The sequence below is a fragment of the Phaseolus vulgaris genome, chromosome 7 (assembly GCF_051622355.1).
Source record: "Phaseolus vulgaris cultivar YP4 chromosome 7, ASM5162235v1, whole genome shotgun sequence".
Taxonomy (NCBI): Eukaryota; Viridiplantae; Streptophyta; class Magnoliopsida; order Fabales; family Fabaceae; genus Phaseolus; species Phaseolus vulgaris.
The window spans coordinates 45984495-46003647 of record NC_143504.1 but is presented as its reverse complement, the minus strand read 5'-3'; the positions used below and the strand labels follow the sequence as shown (position 1 = coordinate 46003647).

The 19153-nt window shown below is 33.8% G+C and overlaps 1 protein-coding gene across 2 annotated transcripts; it reads right to left on the bottom strand.

Annotated features, from left to right (window-relative positions):
* Positions 1-718: 718 nt before the first annotated feature.
* On the bottom strand, positions 719-17620 carry LOC137828984 (CLIP-associated protein). 2 transcript variants are annotated; one of them, XM_068635773.2, is made up of 21 exons: positions 16983-17620; positions 15448-15603; positions 15283-15345; positions 14712-14780; positions 14393-14558; positions 13151-13312; positions 12213-12310; positions 11031-11105; positions 10888-10956; positions 10724-10809; positions 10534-10651; positions 9876-9974; positions 9440-9794; positions 7508-9288; positions 6748-6849; positions 6262-6366; positions 6006-6080; positions 5861-5929; positions 5666-5734; positions 4945-5046; positions 719-1124 (listed from the first exon to the last, which is right to left on the bottom strand). In XM_068635773.2, exons 1-21 carry the CDS (start codon positions 17313-17315, stop codon positions 963-965), a joined length of 4314 nt encoding a protein of 1437 aa, XP_068491874.2. In that variant the 5' UTR covers positions 17316-17620; the 3' UTR covers positions 719-962. The 2 variants fall into 2 exon arrangements, with proteins under 2 accessions (XP_068491874.2, XP_068491876.2); XM_068635775.2 differs by lacking the exon at positions 16983-17620 and adding an exon at positions 16621-16748.
* Positions 17621-19153: the final 1533 nt, after the last annotated feature.

The following is a 19153-nucleotide window of genomic DNA, read 5'->3' as shown; positions in this document are numbered from 1 at the left end:
AGTCCTATTGTCACAATACATAAATGCTCACAAGACCCTAAAGAATTTATGACATGGAATCTGAACTGCTTAAGCAATCAAATTGCAATGTTTATAAATGAACATTGATTGAACCTGCAAGCTTATAAAACAAAATTAACTTTCAAGATTGAACTTGAAATATTTGAGCAAATTTCAAGAAGTACAGAAGTTCGAATTACAAATACATTTACATTTAAGCTGAAACCTTAAAAGCCGAAGGCAGAAACCCGTCAGATTTCAATAGGTGTATAGATTGGTCATAATATTGGACTTAGTGAATTCATTTCGGAAATCCATGGTTCGATTGATGTATTTACTTCATCAGTTTAGATATCCACTCCTCCAAAATTTGAGTGAACCATGAAGCTCAAAATGGGTATAGGCCTTTCTCTTTTCCTTAGTACAACAGAATAGAATCCATAACCTTAGCAAGACCCTTACACCCTCAAGATATTTTTTAGATAACGTGCAACTCAAAAATAGTTCTTAAATTGCAGAAGTGCAGCTTTCAACGACATGTTTGATGGTACTAGATTTTGTAAAGTAATGCACTGCATCATTTTTATTAAGATAAAAATAAAAAAAATAAAAAAAAATAAAAACTTTAATTAAAGTGACAAAAATCTCAAAAAGCTGCGTACCAAAAAAATCGCATAAAATATAAAACTTATGCAAATGAACCAAAGACAATGAGTCCTTCTGGAAAACCATTTAATATAATCAAATAATGTAAATTACAATCGCACTGTATTCCACCACCAGCACTCACCAAAACTAAGATTCATTGGCAGGGGAAAAAGAAGACAAAAAATATAGGACAAAGGCGGGGAAAGAAACACAATGAAAACCCACCGAAAAAATTTAATGCACGCAATATACAAAATACACAGCAATGAATAGAAAGGCACTCAAAACCAACGAATTTTCATCTGAATGAACCGCTAGACTTGAGTTGTATCAATTGTTTTTCCTGTCCTTGCCTGTGAGATTCGATTTGCATAAATGGTGACCAACTTCAACTGTGTGCTATTAAGCCCTTCCAAATATGGCAAAAATGCTTTCCCAAGCATGATATAAATATCCACTAGACAGAAAACAACGGTCTGTACCATCCACCATTAACATTAAATGAGAATAATGAAAGAGACCAGTATGAAAATGGAGAAACAAGAGAGCAAAAGCATTCGGACAACTTCTAGTAATCCTCCAATTCAAACAAACTTATCTTGCAGACAAAGTCATATTAATCTAATTTGTTCCTCTCAGGTAGAAGTGTACTTTGGAGAATAAAATACATGTATAGCCATAGATTAGAAAATAGTTGCTGCGATTTTAAAAACTTAATAATTAATCACATGCTCAATTGTTGATTTTAAAAACTTCATACATTTGCATATATTTTATCACATACTCAACTGTTGATTTTCGAATCAATGGAATATAATATAACTGCACTTTATCGTCTAAAGTACATCCCTTCAAGGGAGAAGAGTTATTAAAACCATGTTAATCACCTCTTTTGTACAGTATTACTGTTAGAATAATTTATCTTGGTTATATAACTTGTTTACATAGGTTAAGAAGTCTGCCCTAAAAGGCTGTTTTGCTTATTAGCATTAATTACCTAGATATAATTTTTCCTTGTACCGCTTGGTATTCCTAATGTAATTTTCTTTTATAAATAACAAAGATCAACCAAAAGATAACCAATCTCTTAAGCTCTTTTTATCATATTTTCAATCTTAAGTTGACATCAAAGTGGTTCAATCCCCTCTGCCAATTTTGTGGTTGTCCACTGCGGTCCGCCGTCCACCATCATCCTCTGAAGTTGTTGTCTCTCCCTAGTCATTGTTTTGTTACAAAGAACATCTAGTCTTACATGTTCCCTTCGTTGATTCATTGATTTCCTCTCCTAAAATTCCCAACCTAAAAGCAGGTTTTAGCCATTCTCCTCCTACCAACTCCACACCCTTTACCACCTTCACCACCTCTCATTACTTACCAATGGCAAATACAAGGAGTTGATCAGTGTACACGGTGATTCTACCTCGTGCCCTTCTCCATCACCTACCCAAACCATAGCTCCAAGTAATGAAGATTTCCACTGGATTGTTTTTCGAAAAATTACTTGATCTACATGAAATCCTCATTATATTTACAATTTTTTGAGCCATCATCAATTGTCCCCTTGATATGTATCTTTTCTCTATCTTTTGTTCACAATCCAAGAAACAAATGAAACACTTGTTCATCCTAAACGGCGACAAACCATGATTATTGAAATGCAAGCTCTTGTAAATAGTGGCATGTGAGAGTTAGTTCCTCTTCCACCCAAAAAGGCAATTCGACAGGTCTAGACCGTCAAAGTAGGGCCCAATGGTCAAATAGATCGTCTTAGGTCTAAACAGCTAGGAAAGGAGTATACTCAAAAATACGAACTTCATTATGGTAATACCTTTTTCTCTTTGGTCAAGAATACTATTTTTTTACTCTTCCTAGCTATGCCAACCATTTACCATAGGCCTCCCATCAATCAAATATAAAAAATGTTTATCTCCATGGTGACTTAAAGGAAATCTATATGGAGCAACCTTTTGGCTTTGTTAGTCAAGGGAGGGAGTTAGTTTGTAAAGTGCACCAATTTCTCTATGGGATCAAACAATCCAACAAACTTGGTTTAGGAAATTTAGTCACATTGTGAAAATTCTCAGAATAAAGTGTAGTGAGGCAAATCATTCAATTTCTTGTCACATTTCCCCTAGTAAATGTGTATGTGTTTGCTTCATCATGTATGTTAATGACATAGTTATTACAAGAAATGATAGTGCCAAAATCTCCCAGCTGGAAAGACATTTATGCAGCTATTTTCAAACTGAAGACCTCATATGGCTAAAATAATTTTTGGGTACTAAAGTAGCTTGATCAAAGGAAGGTATCGTCTAGATATCTTGAACGATACATGACTAATTGAGTGTAGGTCAATTAATAGCCCTGTGGACCCTAATCAAAAGTTAATGACAACATAAGAAGTTACTTTTAGATCCATAGATACATAGAAGACTTGTTGAGAAGCTCATTTACCCATGATTACTAGACCTGGCATATTTTTTTTGTTGGGGTTGTTTGTCAATTTATGCAAGCCCCTCATGTAGATCACTAGAATATTGTAATTCATATTCTCAAGTACTTGAGAAGGCTCCAAGACAAGGATTGTTGTATGAAAATATAGGAAATACCCAAATTTCCAAGTAACATGATGTTGATTGGGCAGGGTCCTCTATAGATAAGAGTTTCCACTATTGGGTATTTGTATCTATAGAAGGCAAAAAAATATTTGCTAAAAGAGCAAGAAACAAAAATGTGGTTGCTCAATTTAGGCTTGAAGCTCAGTATAAGGCAATGCCTTCACTCACATACAAACTTGTGTTGATCAAACAAGTTCTCCAAGAATTGAAATTTTGTGAGATTCATCAAATGAAGTTGTTTAGTGATAATCAAATAGCACATCACGTTATCTCTAATTTTGTGTCCCAAGAAAAAATCAAACATAGAGAAATTGACTGCCATTTTGTTTGAGAGAAATTATTGCCGAAAGAAATTAGTGAATTTATCAGCTCCAGTGATGAAGTTGTAGATTTTCGGCAAAGTATTTTAGGGGACCACAAATTGAGTTCATATGTTCCAAACTTACTGAATACAATCTATATGCTCCAACTCAAGGAGTAGAGTTAGAAGAAGTTAGTTATTTTCTTCTACAATACTCTGTAAAGCTGTTTGTTTTTGCTACAGCTTATCTATCATATAGGGTCCAAGGGTGTAGGTTTTCTTATCAACCTTTTGTATTTCAGACTTGGATGGTTTTTTATATTTAATAGATCAGGTGAGAAGACATCTCAAGCTTGATTCATCTCTTAATTCATTATTCTAGAATGTTTTTATGTTTGCTATAGGTAGCCTTTCTGTAATTTTGTGATTATTCTCTCCTAGTAATAGGTTATTCACACTCTTCATTTATCCACCATTGCAGGGATATTTGGATTTTGGATTAGGTAAGGGGCACAGCCGATTTGAGTGTCAATGCATGAGAAGTAAAATGGATTACGGCATTCTGCCACTTGAATGTGGGCAAATAGATTACAATAACAAAATAGGAGAACCTTTATTAGTTCAAGCCAAGGATATATTAATAACACCTTTTAGTGCTAACAAATATGCATACCCAAGATAATTGGGTACATAATTTAACTATTTTTGTTACCACAATATACTTGGTTAAGCTCCACCACTGGCCACGCTCAAGTATAATAGGGAAGATGATTGTGTTTAGTGTGATGAGCACACCAAAACTTAGCATGGCCACACAAAGTGATAAGTAATCAATATTAAGGTGTTTAAGCTTGCATATTGCCAAGCCAGATATAAGCATGGCCATGGCAACAAATATTTAAAAATTATAAATAGCTAGATTCAATCAAAACAATAAATTTTTACTCCTGTGAAGATAGGGTTTAGAGAATTGAAACTTGAGAAATCAAGTCTTGATTCTCAATCTCTAATGAAGTTCATTTCACCATCTCCTCTCAATTTCACCTCTTTCTTCATGTGTAATTAGTTCTAAAGGTCAGGGGCTGATGACTCTGAATCTATATTTCTTGTAATTTGGATTCTTTTGCATCTTGATTCCAGTTCTTTTCTTTCAATTCATGTGATTGCTTCCACTCTAATTCTTCTATTCTATGGCTTTTGATCACCTATATAGATACATTCTATATTCACTCAATTTTGAAATTGGTTAGCGGATTGGAACTGGGAGTAAATCATCAGTTATTTATATACTAGTAATTTTTTCAACACCAAATATTCATTAAATATATTGAAAAGAAGGACCATTAATTCATGATGCAAACAGAATATCTTAAGCACCTTGCGAACATCAGCACTCTGGTTTCCAAAAGCTTCAAACAAAGCAGGCAGAAAAGAGGGTAACTGGGCCATCAGTTCCTCTTGAGAAAGACGCCCCACAAGCTGAAAAAGGCATAATATGAAGTTAAGTATGATTATGTTCATGAAAAAAATTTAATTCTTGCACAAAAATGGAAACTTCGTAAGTAGTACACCTACAAAATGATACAAAATTAAATTCAATATGTGCTGGTGATATGATATATTCATTTTCTACCATCACTAACTAATATCATATTATGCTTTTCCTGAGAATGAAAATGACAGACTAGGATATAGTCAATATAAAGTATGACATCACAACTGCCATTCATCAAGGAAAGAATTGGGGTATTGTGTATTCGGGACAATGTCAATTTAAGTTCATAATTAAAAGAAATGACTTGTTTGCTGGAGTAAACAAGAGGTACCTAAGCTATATACATAATTTAAAGTAATCAAACAAGTAGGATACTTCCAGGATATGGCTTTAAAAGCAATAGCATAATGATATTGGATGAGCACAAAGGGGATTATTTCCCTCTTCTGAAGAACCGTTGCGTCACAGAACACTACCAGAACAGAACAAGGCTTTCTAAAAAATGTGTATATTAGAAAGTAGAGTTCATTAAAAATGAGGTTTTCCAAAAAAAAAAAACCATCACTTCAAGCAAAACTGAAAATTGATTCTTCAAGACAATACCTTCGTTAAGCAATTTATGCTAGTGACAAGAGTTTTCTCATCCTCAGTAACCAGTAGAGGAACAATAACCTGAAACATTTTCAATTGTCACATCAGCTTTAACTTTTATGTTAATAACAAATCCTTGATCCCTCCTCCAACTAAACATTTTACAAGCAGTAAGGATGAACAAAGAGTAGAAAAATCAATACATACACTTAAACATCTAAACGGATCATTCTGAGATAAAACACTGGTGAGGCATTGCTCTGCTTTGTTTGAGACCTGAAGAAGGGATGAAATTGCAGAGATTGAAAAGAAAGGAATTATATAAAAACACAAAAAGGACAAAGTTGCCTACCTTGGGAACAATATCCTTTGCAACATTAAGCAGTTTTTCAACAACCAGCTCAACAGAAGTCTCCATGGCATCTTTCTGGAAACGGTATACACAGCAATAAAACAATCTCTTATTATCCAATGAAAAGAATATGAAGAGACATACATGCAGTTGCAAGTACTCGTATACACACACACAGAGATATATGTATATATGTATATATATATATAAGTGAGGGCATAATCCAACAAAAGATGGCACACAATGGAGTAAGAACCTGGTTTTTAAGCATTTCAACTATCAGAGACAGAGCAATCTCTCTGATTGAGGAATCTGAATCATCCAGCACTTCAAGCACAACTGTCAAAATCTGATTGAAGTACTGCAATTACACCATTTAACTATATAAATATACAGACTCTCAGTAATGTTCAATAAATTAGTGATTTCCTTTTTTCATAATCACAACTTCTCTAACTATTGATCTAATAGCCAATAGCAATTAAAGAATCAGAAGAACTCACTATTATACAACTGATTTTTTTCAGAGAAAAATGTCACATAATATTTTAGAATATATAGAAAAATAGCATTGTAGAATACTAATATTTGTCACCAAATAAATAAAATGGTATGAAAACTGTAAGAAACAATATTAATTTTTTTATGAAGTTCAACAATTAAATCTTTCAAATCAAGTACAATTGACAATCATATAATTTAGGGATAGGAAGGAGACAGATACTCCTCGAATTAAAAGTACCAGAGTCCAAACGGAATGATCATTAGCTATAGACACTTCAACTAGCTGTTGAAGTGCAGTCTGCTTGCTCAAAATAGGGCTTCCATCACCCTCACTGCATATCTACACAAAATCAATACTATATTTTAGTGAAGAGAAATCTAAGATATAACACCTTAATAAATTTAAAGAATGATTATTATAACATTAACCAAATAGTGATGTCTCTCTAAATAGGCTGACTGAACCAGAAAAATTTAAACAAGGGTGCAAATACTAAGATATAACTCTCTTAATAAATTTAAAGAATGATTATTATAACATTAAAATAGGCTAGCTGAACCAGAAAATTTTAAACGGGTGCTAAATACACTGGCCACCACTTGTTCTTACACCATGACATAGCTTGACAGCTTGACACGAGCTCTTGCCTGTTATCTGTTAGTTTTGGATTTGCTCCACCACCTTAGACAGCTTTTAACCCATTACCAAAGAGATTGTTTTCTCAAAATATATGGTACTGTGCACACTTACCTGGAGTGTGATATCATTAACTCAGTGGTGGCCAGATTTTAGGGTTTGCATCTTTTTCTGTTTTGCAAGAGATTTTGTTGACTTTTAGGCTGATAAAGTTTTGCTTTATATATTTTTCTGATGTATCTCGCAGCTCTTAGATCATAATTTATCCTCCCCCATAATTAACTACGCTTTTCATTCTAATGAATTACTTTTTTCGAAAAACAATTTCAGTACCAATCCATTTACAAGTTGCATAACTCACCATATGAAGAATCTGAGGAATACTGGGTCCAGTGTCAGTCATGTAGTTTACTTTCACACCTTCAACTGACTGATGATTATGGTTCAATTCAGAGGGATATTCTTTGTCAAGTCCAAAGTCTTCAGCAATATTTAAATATTCTGATGACATCAGACCATTAATATCCAGATCAGATGATAGACCTTCAAAATTCATGCTACTGTCTACATGTCCAACTTGGCTAGTTTGAAAGCCAAAGTTTTGACTCATTGAATTGACTGTATAAGCAAGATCTTTAGTTTTTAAACCAATAATACCACTATTAGAATCAGTATGTTCCTCAGATTCATCAGAAGCTGCATGGCCAAGATTGGCTTTAATCAGAGAGGAATCTTGGGAACTCCACTTCCTGCCACCATCACTATCCAGTGAACCAGCTGAATACCTTCCAATGTAATGAGCTTTCCTAGACAAACCAGTATATCCCTCTTCAGAGGATGCTCCCACTACATCAGATGAATCATAGGAAGACTTGGAACGTCGCTCTTTCTTGTTCTGCAGATAATTCATTAAGTCTACTTCAATCCGAGGGGTGCGCTGTTTAAGGGCTCGTCTCAAAGAATTTTGTTCGTCAACTGACAAACTAAGAATAAAATTCAAAACTGCGGATGAATCAAAGTGAGAGTACACCGATATAATGCATGTAATAGCTGCTTCTTTAAGTTTTGTATTTTTATCGTGAACCAACGGAACTAACTTGGAAAGCCATAATTTTAGAATGCCAGTATTTGCAGCACCTTCTGGATTCATTGAATGCTTGTTAAAGGAACTTACTGCAAACTCAATAACAGCCAATTTTGCCTTTGGAGACCTTTGCTCATCTAGTGCACGTAGCAATGCAGGCAAGAGAGAGTCTATGCTGTATGTTTTGCTAACAACTTCCAAATTCATTGAGCAGGCTTGCCTAACTAGCTCTTTGGGGTCAATTAACCGAGAAAACACATGGGGTAACATCCGTTCCATGTAGCCCTCGAAGGGCTTTCGACATGCCAGAATAATATCTGCAAGTGTGGAGAGAGCAGCCTGTGCAACTTTATGATGGGGATCATCCAAGTGCTGAAAAAACAACTTCATTACCTTCTCAAAATTCTGGACTACCTCTTGAATTCCCTTTTGACCTTGCTGCAACAAGGAGTGAAGATAATTAAAGGCAGCAACCCTAGCAGACCAGTCAGAACCTGAACTAAGCCCTTCACTCAGAGCTTCATGAAGAGATGCTGGTCCATCTGCATAAATTGACATCTCTCCAAGAGATAATTGGCTATCATCCAAACTCCTCCTGCTGCCAGCAGAGACACGTCCAGCTACATTCTTTCTCAATAGTGGCCTCTGGAAATTAGGCACATAACTATTCTGTGAGTCCCTAAAGTTGGCATCCCTGTAATGGGTATCCATATACTGCCTATCTACGTTGGGGTTCATATATCGTCTAGTGTCCCTGATGTCACTATTTTCATCAACAGAACTTCTTTCTTGTAATTTATCAGAAGCTCTTTTACTTGAGTATGATGAATATGCTGATAAAGGCTCAATACCAACATTAGTACTATATGATAACCTGCCAGAGTCTTTGGAAGCTTGAATTTGGGTAATTATGTCAGACAAACCCAAACCACCATTGCGGTTGCTACCTTTATTGGCACCAGAAGCAGTTGACTCCGTCATTAAAGAGTTAGTCAGATGATTAGATGCCGAGACAGCAGCGGGGAATGGTGGATCACGAGATGAGGGAGGGTCAACTCCTGCACTAGGGGCAATAAGAGATAAATTTAGCTGCTCACAAAGTTTAAAAACCATACCATACTATACCATACCACTAACTATCATCAATTGTTGAATGGCAACTCCATACAAATGAAGTGTATTTATTAAACAAGTAAACTTATTTCGTACCTAGATCCAAACTCGAAGACCGGAGAACAGATGAACCATGCTTATCAGACAAATCCAAACCCCTAAGCATGCTTTCAATAGCAGTGACCTTCTGTTTGCTTGCATGCAGCACACTTTCCAAACTGCGTTCAGTACCTTTACCAAGTGACTTGGCTTGTGAAAGAACGCCAGAGGCAATAGAAGTCCCTGATGATAAACTTGAACTTCTATCCATTGCAACAATAGCAGAAGTTCCATAACCAGTTAGACTAGAGGGAGCTGAAGCTTGACTAGCCATTGATACCAATGCACCTCTATCACGAACAGAAGGTGATGCATGTCTCCTATGCATTCCTCCATCTTCTTCATTTATTAACTGCAAGTTATGTCCACTTTAATAAAACAAAAATTTATCAACAAAATAAAGGACAGATAACACCTTTGAATAAACATATACCCTTTGAATAGCAGGGTCAAAGGATGAAAACAGGCGGCGGGAACGTTCTGGCCAAGTCTTTGCAAACATTCTGTAACACATCCTTGCAGTTGACCGCACCTGTCAAGTTTAATACTGTAATTATTTTTATGCACACACAACTTGGCACCAAAATGAAATATGTTAAGTCAACAAATGTGCTGACAACAGTGTAATGTAGTAATCATGTCATTTTGGACACCTTTCCTTCCAAAGTTAAAATTATTAGAATTTGCATAGAAAATGATAAATAAATAGATATAGGCAAACCAGGTCCAAGTCACTGATTCCAAGTCCATAAGAAACAAGACAACTGAAGATGGTGTATCAATTCAACTCAATCCCTCTTGAGAATACATCTTTGTACAGATATGTTGGTCAATTGATTATTTAACATTACATTTGCAAGAAACAAAATATAAAGAACTTGCATTGCAACAATTAACAGCAAATCATAATAGGTTTTCTTCTCCATATGTTTTATTGTGCAAAGTTTCAGAATTTTTATAGGGCAAAGCCAACCAACAAATTCTTAATAGCCAAGGAAAAAAGAGCACCAGTGAAAAGCTAGTCCAAGTAGAAATATGTACAGTTAATATTGATCAAAAACATCAAAAAAACCCTAGAATTATGGGGTTACCTCACTCATTGCATCTGAAACACAACACCTTATCATATCCTCATATAAATCAGCCGATCGTTGTATTTCTGCTGCATCAGGCCAATGTTCTAGAATCAAAAGAGCATAATCACAACACCTACAATACAAATGATATTAATTAAAAACCAAAATGTTCACACATCTATCCCAGATAGTAGATAATCCATACCTTGCACGAAGTACAGCATTGCGATCATTTTTTGCACAATCAGATATCCGAGGAAGCACACGAGCAACTTTGCAGTTGCGCAACATCTGGAAAGTAGAGGATAAAAGTCACAACAGCATACACAAAGTCATATGTGCAGAAAATTAATGAGCATACCAAATTACCGTTTTTATGCAGTTATCTGCAGATTCTGCAATTACAAGCACAGTAATCACAACTAGCTTCAAAAGGACCTGTTATCAGATAAAGTATTAAGATTTTAGAAATATGTAAAACATGATCATCATAGACATAATATTGAACTTACTGGTATGAATAGTTCAGCACATGCTTCAAAATCACCCAAGAGGTCCTTTGACAAAAAGCATAATAGATGGCAAACCTAGAACAAAGTAAATAGCAAACAGAAGGTATCCATGTGTTAGTAATAAAATTATAAAAGAGATTGAGCATCAATAATCATGCTTACTTCCAACAAAGCATTTTTATCTAAACTACACTACCCATTCAAACATAAGGAGTGGAAAACTAAGAACTTTCAAGCCAATATTCTGGGTTAAGTGTGGACAATGCAGAATCCCAACTACCTTGTCCGTAACTTAAATTTTTTTATCAGTACAAGAATCAAATTTTTTGACACCTTGCCCACAAAAGATCTGACACCATATGCAAACTAAAAACATATTATGCCCAACTCAGAGTAGGGTAGCTCAAGCATCATAAGGGATAGGAGTGTTCAAATGACTTTAATAGAATTAAATTTTATAAAAACTGAACTAAAAAATAATTCAAACAAACTAAACTGTTTTTTGGCTAGCTTAACTACATTCTACATTTTTTTAACTGAACTATTTTTTTTTCTTAAGAAATTGAAGTAATTTAATCATCTGAATTGCACTTATATTACACACAAGAGAAGACAGAATTTATCACTCCATTTCCTACGAGTCAAATCCATACATGAATTAATTTACTAATGATGTATATAAATATATGGAAGGAAACAAATCATTACTGAAAGGTAAAGTTTTCACCATATGAGCATAGAAGATACTGCCATTTTTTCCTGACAGTGCAATGTAGTTATTAATCTATTGGAATGCATTCTTAATGTTGAAACAACTATTAACAAACAATTTATTACTTCAAGAAAAGGTAGTGAATGATTACATGAATATTTTTTCACCTTTCGTGGTAATTTAAGTAGCGCACTGAACTATTCTTTTAGCAGTTTATTTTAGCAATTAAGTTTCTAGAAATTGAACTGAAAAAGTTCAGTTTAGTTTATAATAAACATAGACCCGTTTTTTTATAGTTTAGTTCAATTCAATTAAATTTTCTTTAGTTCAATTTAGTTCTTTTGAACATCCTAAGGGGTCTTTGAATATGTACCAGCAGATATGAAATCTTAACATCCTTCCTGAAAATAAAAACTGCATTTCACTTTAAGAAAGATGGATAACAATAACCAATGAAAATGTCAGTGAACCTGCTTCACAATGCTAGACCTTCGATCTGACAATTGTGTGCTTAAAGGCCCAACAAGCTGCTTCAGGAGTCCAAAGAAACATGGATAATCAGTAGCACCTGGTATGCAAAATATTCAAGAGATATGATCACACGTGCCACAGACAAACAAAATAAGTTGCATTGCATTTTAACATCTCAGTGAAAATTACAATACAACAACGGCCTAGGTAATAGTAAAAAAACATTTTAAACAATAAAGCAAAGCAGAGACTTCAAATAAATAATTAAAATTTAACAATGCCAACTCTAAACTCTTACTAATTTAAAGTGCAACAACCGTTTAAGCCCCCCTTTCTTTGTGTAAATAAATATAATCTCAAAAATTTACACCTCTAAGCCATTCATAATTCTATACTTTATGGCTCCCATTCATAGAGCTATACTTTATGTCCCCAAACCACAACTTTCCGTCCATATTTAAATTAGAATTGGCATGTAGAGTCTAGCTTAGCACCATAAAACTCATTCGGAAAGTGAGGATGTCCAAAGCTTCATAAACTTTATTTACGTAATAATAGTATCCATTGTGGGATCTAAATTAGCTGAGAGTCAATGTCCCAACGGCTGCACACTACAAGTGTTTCACTAAATTTTTCCGATCAACACTTTAATTTCCATTATTTGATGCAATAGTTCAGTTTATCACAAACTCATTGAATCCACCGCTACAAGTAAAATCTATGACCAATTCCCGAAAGATCACCATAAACACCCTTCACAATGACATCATGGTAAAGATATACCTACAACAAATGTGATTTCCCTTTGAAACAAAAATAGCAAAAAGGTTTTAAGATTAGATTGAGTATATAAAATTAAGTGTGTGTGTGACATATATATATATATATATATATATATATATTGTTTACTCCTGAAAAAAAACTGGAATACACCAACCTCCCAAAACAAGACCTTCAATTCTTTGCATGGCAGCAATACGAATTGACCAGTCCTTTTCTGGTACAAGGGTAGCTGCAATCTTATCAATTTCTCTTAGTAACTCCTTCTCTGAATACACCTTGATCGGGTCTATGACTTTCTCTGTAACATCACCTTCTCCTGTCATATTTAATATTTAATACAAAAAAAGTGAGCATTATGTTAGAATATATGAAAAATATCCAATAGTATGTTGATTATAAGAATAATTTAGAGTATATTAGACTATCTCTTAGGATTAGTTTTAATAGTTCCTCAATATCTTATGATATGTTTTCCTATTTAACTAATTTAGCTAGTACTGTAATCTAGTATTAGTGTGAGGGTTAGTACTTTATGCTCCGATCGTGTTCAAGAGTATTTTTCAAAGTTGTTTCCCTGTTTCCTCTCTCAATAACTATAATTTCCACACATTTAATAAAGTACAGAAAAATATAAAATATATGACTAATAAGAAAATTGTACGTGTAGATAGCATACTTGACTGATTAGACACAGAACAATAACAATATATATTGTTGAAAAAATTTCAACATTCAAACAAATGAATTCGTATGTTGCTTATCTCTTTGAATCATATAAATCAATTTTCCTGGATCAATTTTATTTCCACTACCAAACTCAAAGAACTTTTCATTTGCATTTCAATATCATGTAAATCTTCCATTGAAGAAGTTGAAAAATAAAAGCCCTTTGATTATCAAAAGCAGTCAGATCCGAGAATCACCATGTAATCTAAGGTGGAATCCCATTGAGCATGCAGGCTAAACTTGTGAAATACCCCAAAAACATGCAACCTAAAATATCCTAAATTTGGACCATAATCACCACAAATTGTTGATTCGAATAGCATCTTTATAATCAAAATTTGAAACTTTAGCAATTCCAGCATGATAGAAATGTTCTGTTTGAAAATATCACAAAGTATATCAAATTTCGTATGCAAAACATAAATCTGTTAGTCTTTCTTGATCTCAAACGACAAAGTTTAAACATATGATCAAGTACTAAGCTGATCATAACAAACGGGAAATAAAGAACAATTGAAGAGCAAATTATAAGGCATATAGGCTATAACAAAGCAATTATGCAGGAGAGAAGAAAAATTCATAGATAAGGTATGAGCCATACTACAAAATATACATTGATTTTAAATTAGAAAAGAAAGATTTTGCAATCTAAAAATTATAATATGCTAACCTCCAAAAAGAGAGCTCTCCCTTGATGAACTTTTAGCCTTTGGACTACTTTTTTTGGGATTAACACCCACCGGCTTAATTTCCCCAGCAGTATAACCACTAGAAATACCATCTGAAGATTGAACTTTTGGTTGAATTCCCTCTAGTCTAGCATTAATAGCTTTCACCTGATATCATTGTAAGTCCAAGGAAGAAGAAAATTAAAATCTCATGCCAATTGATATGAAAATGTTAAAAAAAAGGTCCTTCAATATCAAAATTATAGATGTAAAACAGATATTCATGAGTGCAACATATTAAATAATGCAACTTAATGTTACCAGAGATGAAGGAAGATTGTGACGCTGAAGTTCATCACGAAATTGGGACCCAGCTTGTGCATACATCTCCTGTAAGAAAAGAGAGAGAGAATATTAAAGGAATGTACTGAGATTCTTCTTAAACTTTAAAGCCCTAACCACTATGCTTAAGTATACTATATTATTATTCAAGCAGCCTTTGCCTAATTTATAATGACATCAATATCAATCAAGTATTCAATTAAACATTAGAAAAAACTAATCCAGTTATACATAATTGGAATAAAACAGAACTCCAAACTCTTGAAGAACAAGGTTGCATCTATTCTTAAATTTAGAGCCATGTCAAGTTGGCAAGATGCAGGAGTTGAAAAGTATGAAAGGCATCCAAGCACTTGGAAAACCCCCCTTCCTAAAAAGCTAGTTATCATGATGAAGAATCAGGCCACTTAAGCACTCCACCAAACATTCAATATTACTTGTAGGACCTAGACACTCAATAATATCCAAGTCCCTGTTGTAGTAGCACACTGAGAGCCGACACTAATATATAACATGTAAGCAATATAAAATGACAACAAGACATATTTACCTCAATGCACAAAATAGCAGCTTCCCTGACAGCAGCATTCAGATCATTAAGCAACTGAAGAATCTGACATTGGTCAGTTTTGAAAAGGAGTTAGTATCACATTCAAGAAATATCGAATGACTAAAGGACATATACTGTTTTGTTAGTGAAATTCAATGAACATACAGGAGGAAGAATAGCACGTTGAAGAGGAAGCTCAGTCGCTGAAAATAGACCAATAGCAGAAGTGACAGTTCGCGCAAATTCCTCTCGGATTCTCCAGCTTTTGCACGTCCAAGCAAAGGACCCTGCTCTTTCAACAATTATTGTGGGAGATGAAACCTGAAAATAATAATAAAAAAAAATCTCAAAATAAAAGGAAATTTAACCAAACACAGAATTTAAATCTGCAACAAAATCAGCCCATGGGAACAGTAAAATTTCTTCACATTTGGATGGAAATAAATAAATACCAAAAATTCACATCGAATCATTGTAAATGCACTGAAGCTTTTTCTCCTAGGGTAAACACAGAATTGTATTTCAATTTCCAAAACAAACACTCAAGGCACAATAAGGGCACACAGATAAATAGATTCCAACATGAAATTTACATGGATTAGCCATGCAAGACTCCACTTGTTTGGCAATATATCACAATAACGAAATTGCAACACTGACATTTTGCAATGAGCCGAGCACTATGTTCAATGCATAGCAATCATCTACTCTAATAGCTTCCAGCTTAACTTGTTAATTATTATAGACCTGTCCTAATTCATAGGTTATTTTAAAAAGTAGGTTTGTCTATAGCATTTAATATTGTTGAGTGTTAAATTAATATTGTGCCCAACGAATTTCAATGTTTATAAACATTTTAAGCTCATTTTAAGCTGATTCATTTTAAGCTCATTTCAACACGCTATTTTAATCTTATCAAAATAAACTCTTTCTAGTTTATATAGATAAGCTTTAGAGGACTCAAAATTATGATATAAACTCTCATGTGATAATTGAATAAACTTACAGCCTGTCTACTCAAGCATGGCCTATATCAATGTTTACTGACAATGGCTACTATCATATAATTGAAATTCACTCACATGTAACTGTTAGCACCACAACATAACCTATGTTATAAATCTCATGTTCAGGATCTTTCATTCATCGAACAACCTACTAGGATAACATAAGGAAGCTATGACACTGTGGCATTGGACTCCAATGACACTAAAACAAAACGCTATGACCGCAACAAAAACTTGAGAGATCCTCCAGTTAAGCGCAAAATTCTGATCAAAGTCTAGTGATATATTTAAAAATAGGAAGTCAAGTAAGAGTCAATAAACTAGTACTAACCTCAAATCCAAGCAATCAATGATCCCCATTTCATTTCTTTTGCCAGAAATGAAGAAGAGTGAAACGTTCATGCACAATTGATAAGATTTAAATACCACGAGCTTCCTCTGCGTACACTCAAAGTCTTATTCCCCGATCTCACTTTTTCAACCGACAACCAACTTTATTGATTAATTATTATTCACACTCATCTCTACTCACTCATAGCACTCACTTTTCACTTTCCATATAACAGATTCGGAGATTCTCTACTTTGCAAAAACCTCAGTTACCTAAATCTCTTCCTTCCAAGGTTTCGCAATCACGAATCACTAACAGATACACATACATAAATAACAATTCCAGGAATAGAAGGTATTTACCTCCATGAGAGTGAGCAATAGGCGTCTGGCGGCGTCGCGGACAGGCTGTTTGGCGTCGCCTAACCGTTCGACGACGGCGGGAACGAGCGCATTGAAGTGGAGCTTGAAGTGGTCGCCAGCGCGAACGGCAGCGGAGTCGAGCGCCTGAAGCGCGCCCTGCGACACCTTGAAGCTGCTGTCCTTCAAGAGATCCAGGCAGCATTCGACGAGCGAGGCGACTTCGGCGGAACTGAGGCTCCTCCTAGAAGCTTCGAGAACCTCGTGGAGGCGCTCCACGCCGGCCATCCTCTCCTTGGCGTCCTTGGCGCGTGCGAGCTCAAGCGCTTCCTCCATCGCGCAGCGTTCGGATCTTTCGCGGCCGCGTTCAGATCTGGAACAACCGTTCCCGGATTCAGCACCGCATGGAGAGCAGTAACGGCGCCGAGAAGCTGCGAAATGCAAATGAATGAAAATGCAGTGTAAATAAAGCGAATGTGTGATTTAATAGTGAGAGTGTGATGGTGGATTTGGCGGAGGAGTGGAATTGAGGGAAGAGCTTGCGGTAGGAGAGAGAAAGAGGGTGAAGGGGAGGAGTGGGGACTTGAATTGACGGAGAAGGAGGAGGTGGTGGAAGATGATGAAAATGATTTGAAAACTATGTTTATGGGTTTCTTCTCCTTCCAAAATTAACCATTCCATTTCTTCTAATTTACCATCTATACCACTGTTCACTGCTTTTTCCTTTTTTTACTATTTTTATATTAAGGTAAATCTAAAATTTAAAACAAAAACCAACTAAATCGTGTTTTACTAATCTCGTCTATATTAATTATGTTTTTTTATTTTTTTATCATGTATTTTATATTTATATATGTGTGTGTTTTTATAAAGATAGTTAAATATATTATTACATTAAAATTAAGTTGTAATAAAGTGAGATTTTTTCTTTTTTTTCATTTTTTACATTTTTTATTATAAATGGGAAGTTTTTTTAAGTTTACTAAGGAGAATAAATTTTTTTAATAAAAGAACAGCTTTTATATAAGAAAAAAAGTGTATACAATTAAAAGAAATAATAATTAAAAAATAATAACATATAAATTTAAAAATTCTTAACAATAATGTATTTGAGAAAAATTACTATAATTGAGGAGGTGTATTTTTTTATTTGATTCATGAAGTTAATTTTGCTCTCATTTATAAAATTAGACTTGGTGTATTTAAAAGATAGATTCATATTACGTTTAATTAAGTTTTTATCCATATGATTTATATTTTTTTATTCTTTAATTTTATTTTCAAAATGGTCTCTCTTAATTTTTAAATTTTTTCTTTCATTTTAGTCTTTATTATTATGACATCAAAGTGATGTTAACATGTGTCACGGTATCACAATGTCTTGTTGTTAAATGTTATATCAAGACCGCTATATTATTGCAACAGTAGAGGAACTAAAAATGAATAAAAAAATTACATTAATAATTACATTAAAAAATTATATATTCACACACATATATATAATAATTAAATATTATATATAAATATATATATAATAATTAAATTTTACATATAATATATAAGTTTAATTAAAGTACAAATATTAAATTTAATAACCATAGTTTTTTCAATAACCATAGAAAAAAAAATAGATCCGAATTTGATAATTTAAATAAGTAGAAAGTGTTATTCAATTAAACATTAAACATAAATAAATGTTTAAATATATATCATTTGTGTCAACTTAAAATTATTACTCGAGTTGGATACTTAAACTAACCAAAATCTAAGTTGTTGCGATTAATTTAGTTGATAACACTATATTGAGCAAAAAGACATTGTTTTCAACTTATAGTGCTTGAAGTACCTAGTTATGTGCAAAAAAAATATCTCAAGGCAAAAAAGTGTATGGAGAAGTGCATAGTACAATACAATATTTTCAACTATATTTGTTATAGAGTTCTTCATTTTCTCTATTCTGATACTACAGATATATAGCATCAATCAAGAAAAAATTTAGTTGGTTGTTCTAAACATGTTTTTAAAGAGTTTCGTAAGAAAGTATTTTTACCAAACATTATTATTGGCCAAAACACTAATGAAGTAAGGATTTTTATTTTTTTTTAAGATTATAAGGAATACATGAATTTGACATTATGAAGATGGGTTTTGAAAGTGTAAAGTTATCTTTTAGT

Coding starts and splice junctions, on each gene's coding strand:
- LOC137828984 (XM_068635773.2), bottom strand. CDS start 17,315: ATGGAGGAAGCGCTTGAGCTCGCACGCGCCAAGGACGCCAAGGAGAGG. Junction 9,795..9,875: donor TTGACCCTGCTATTCAAAGG/GTATATGTTTAT, acceptor CATAACTTGCAG/TTAATAAATGAAGAAGATGG. Junction 5,930..6,005: donor CAAAGGATATTGTTCCCAAG/GTAGGCAACTTT, acceptor TCCCTTCTTCAG/GTCTCAAACAAAGCAGAGCA.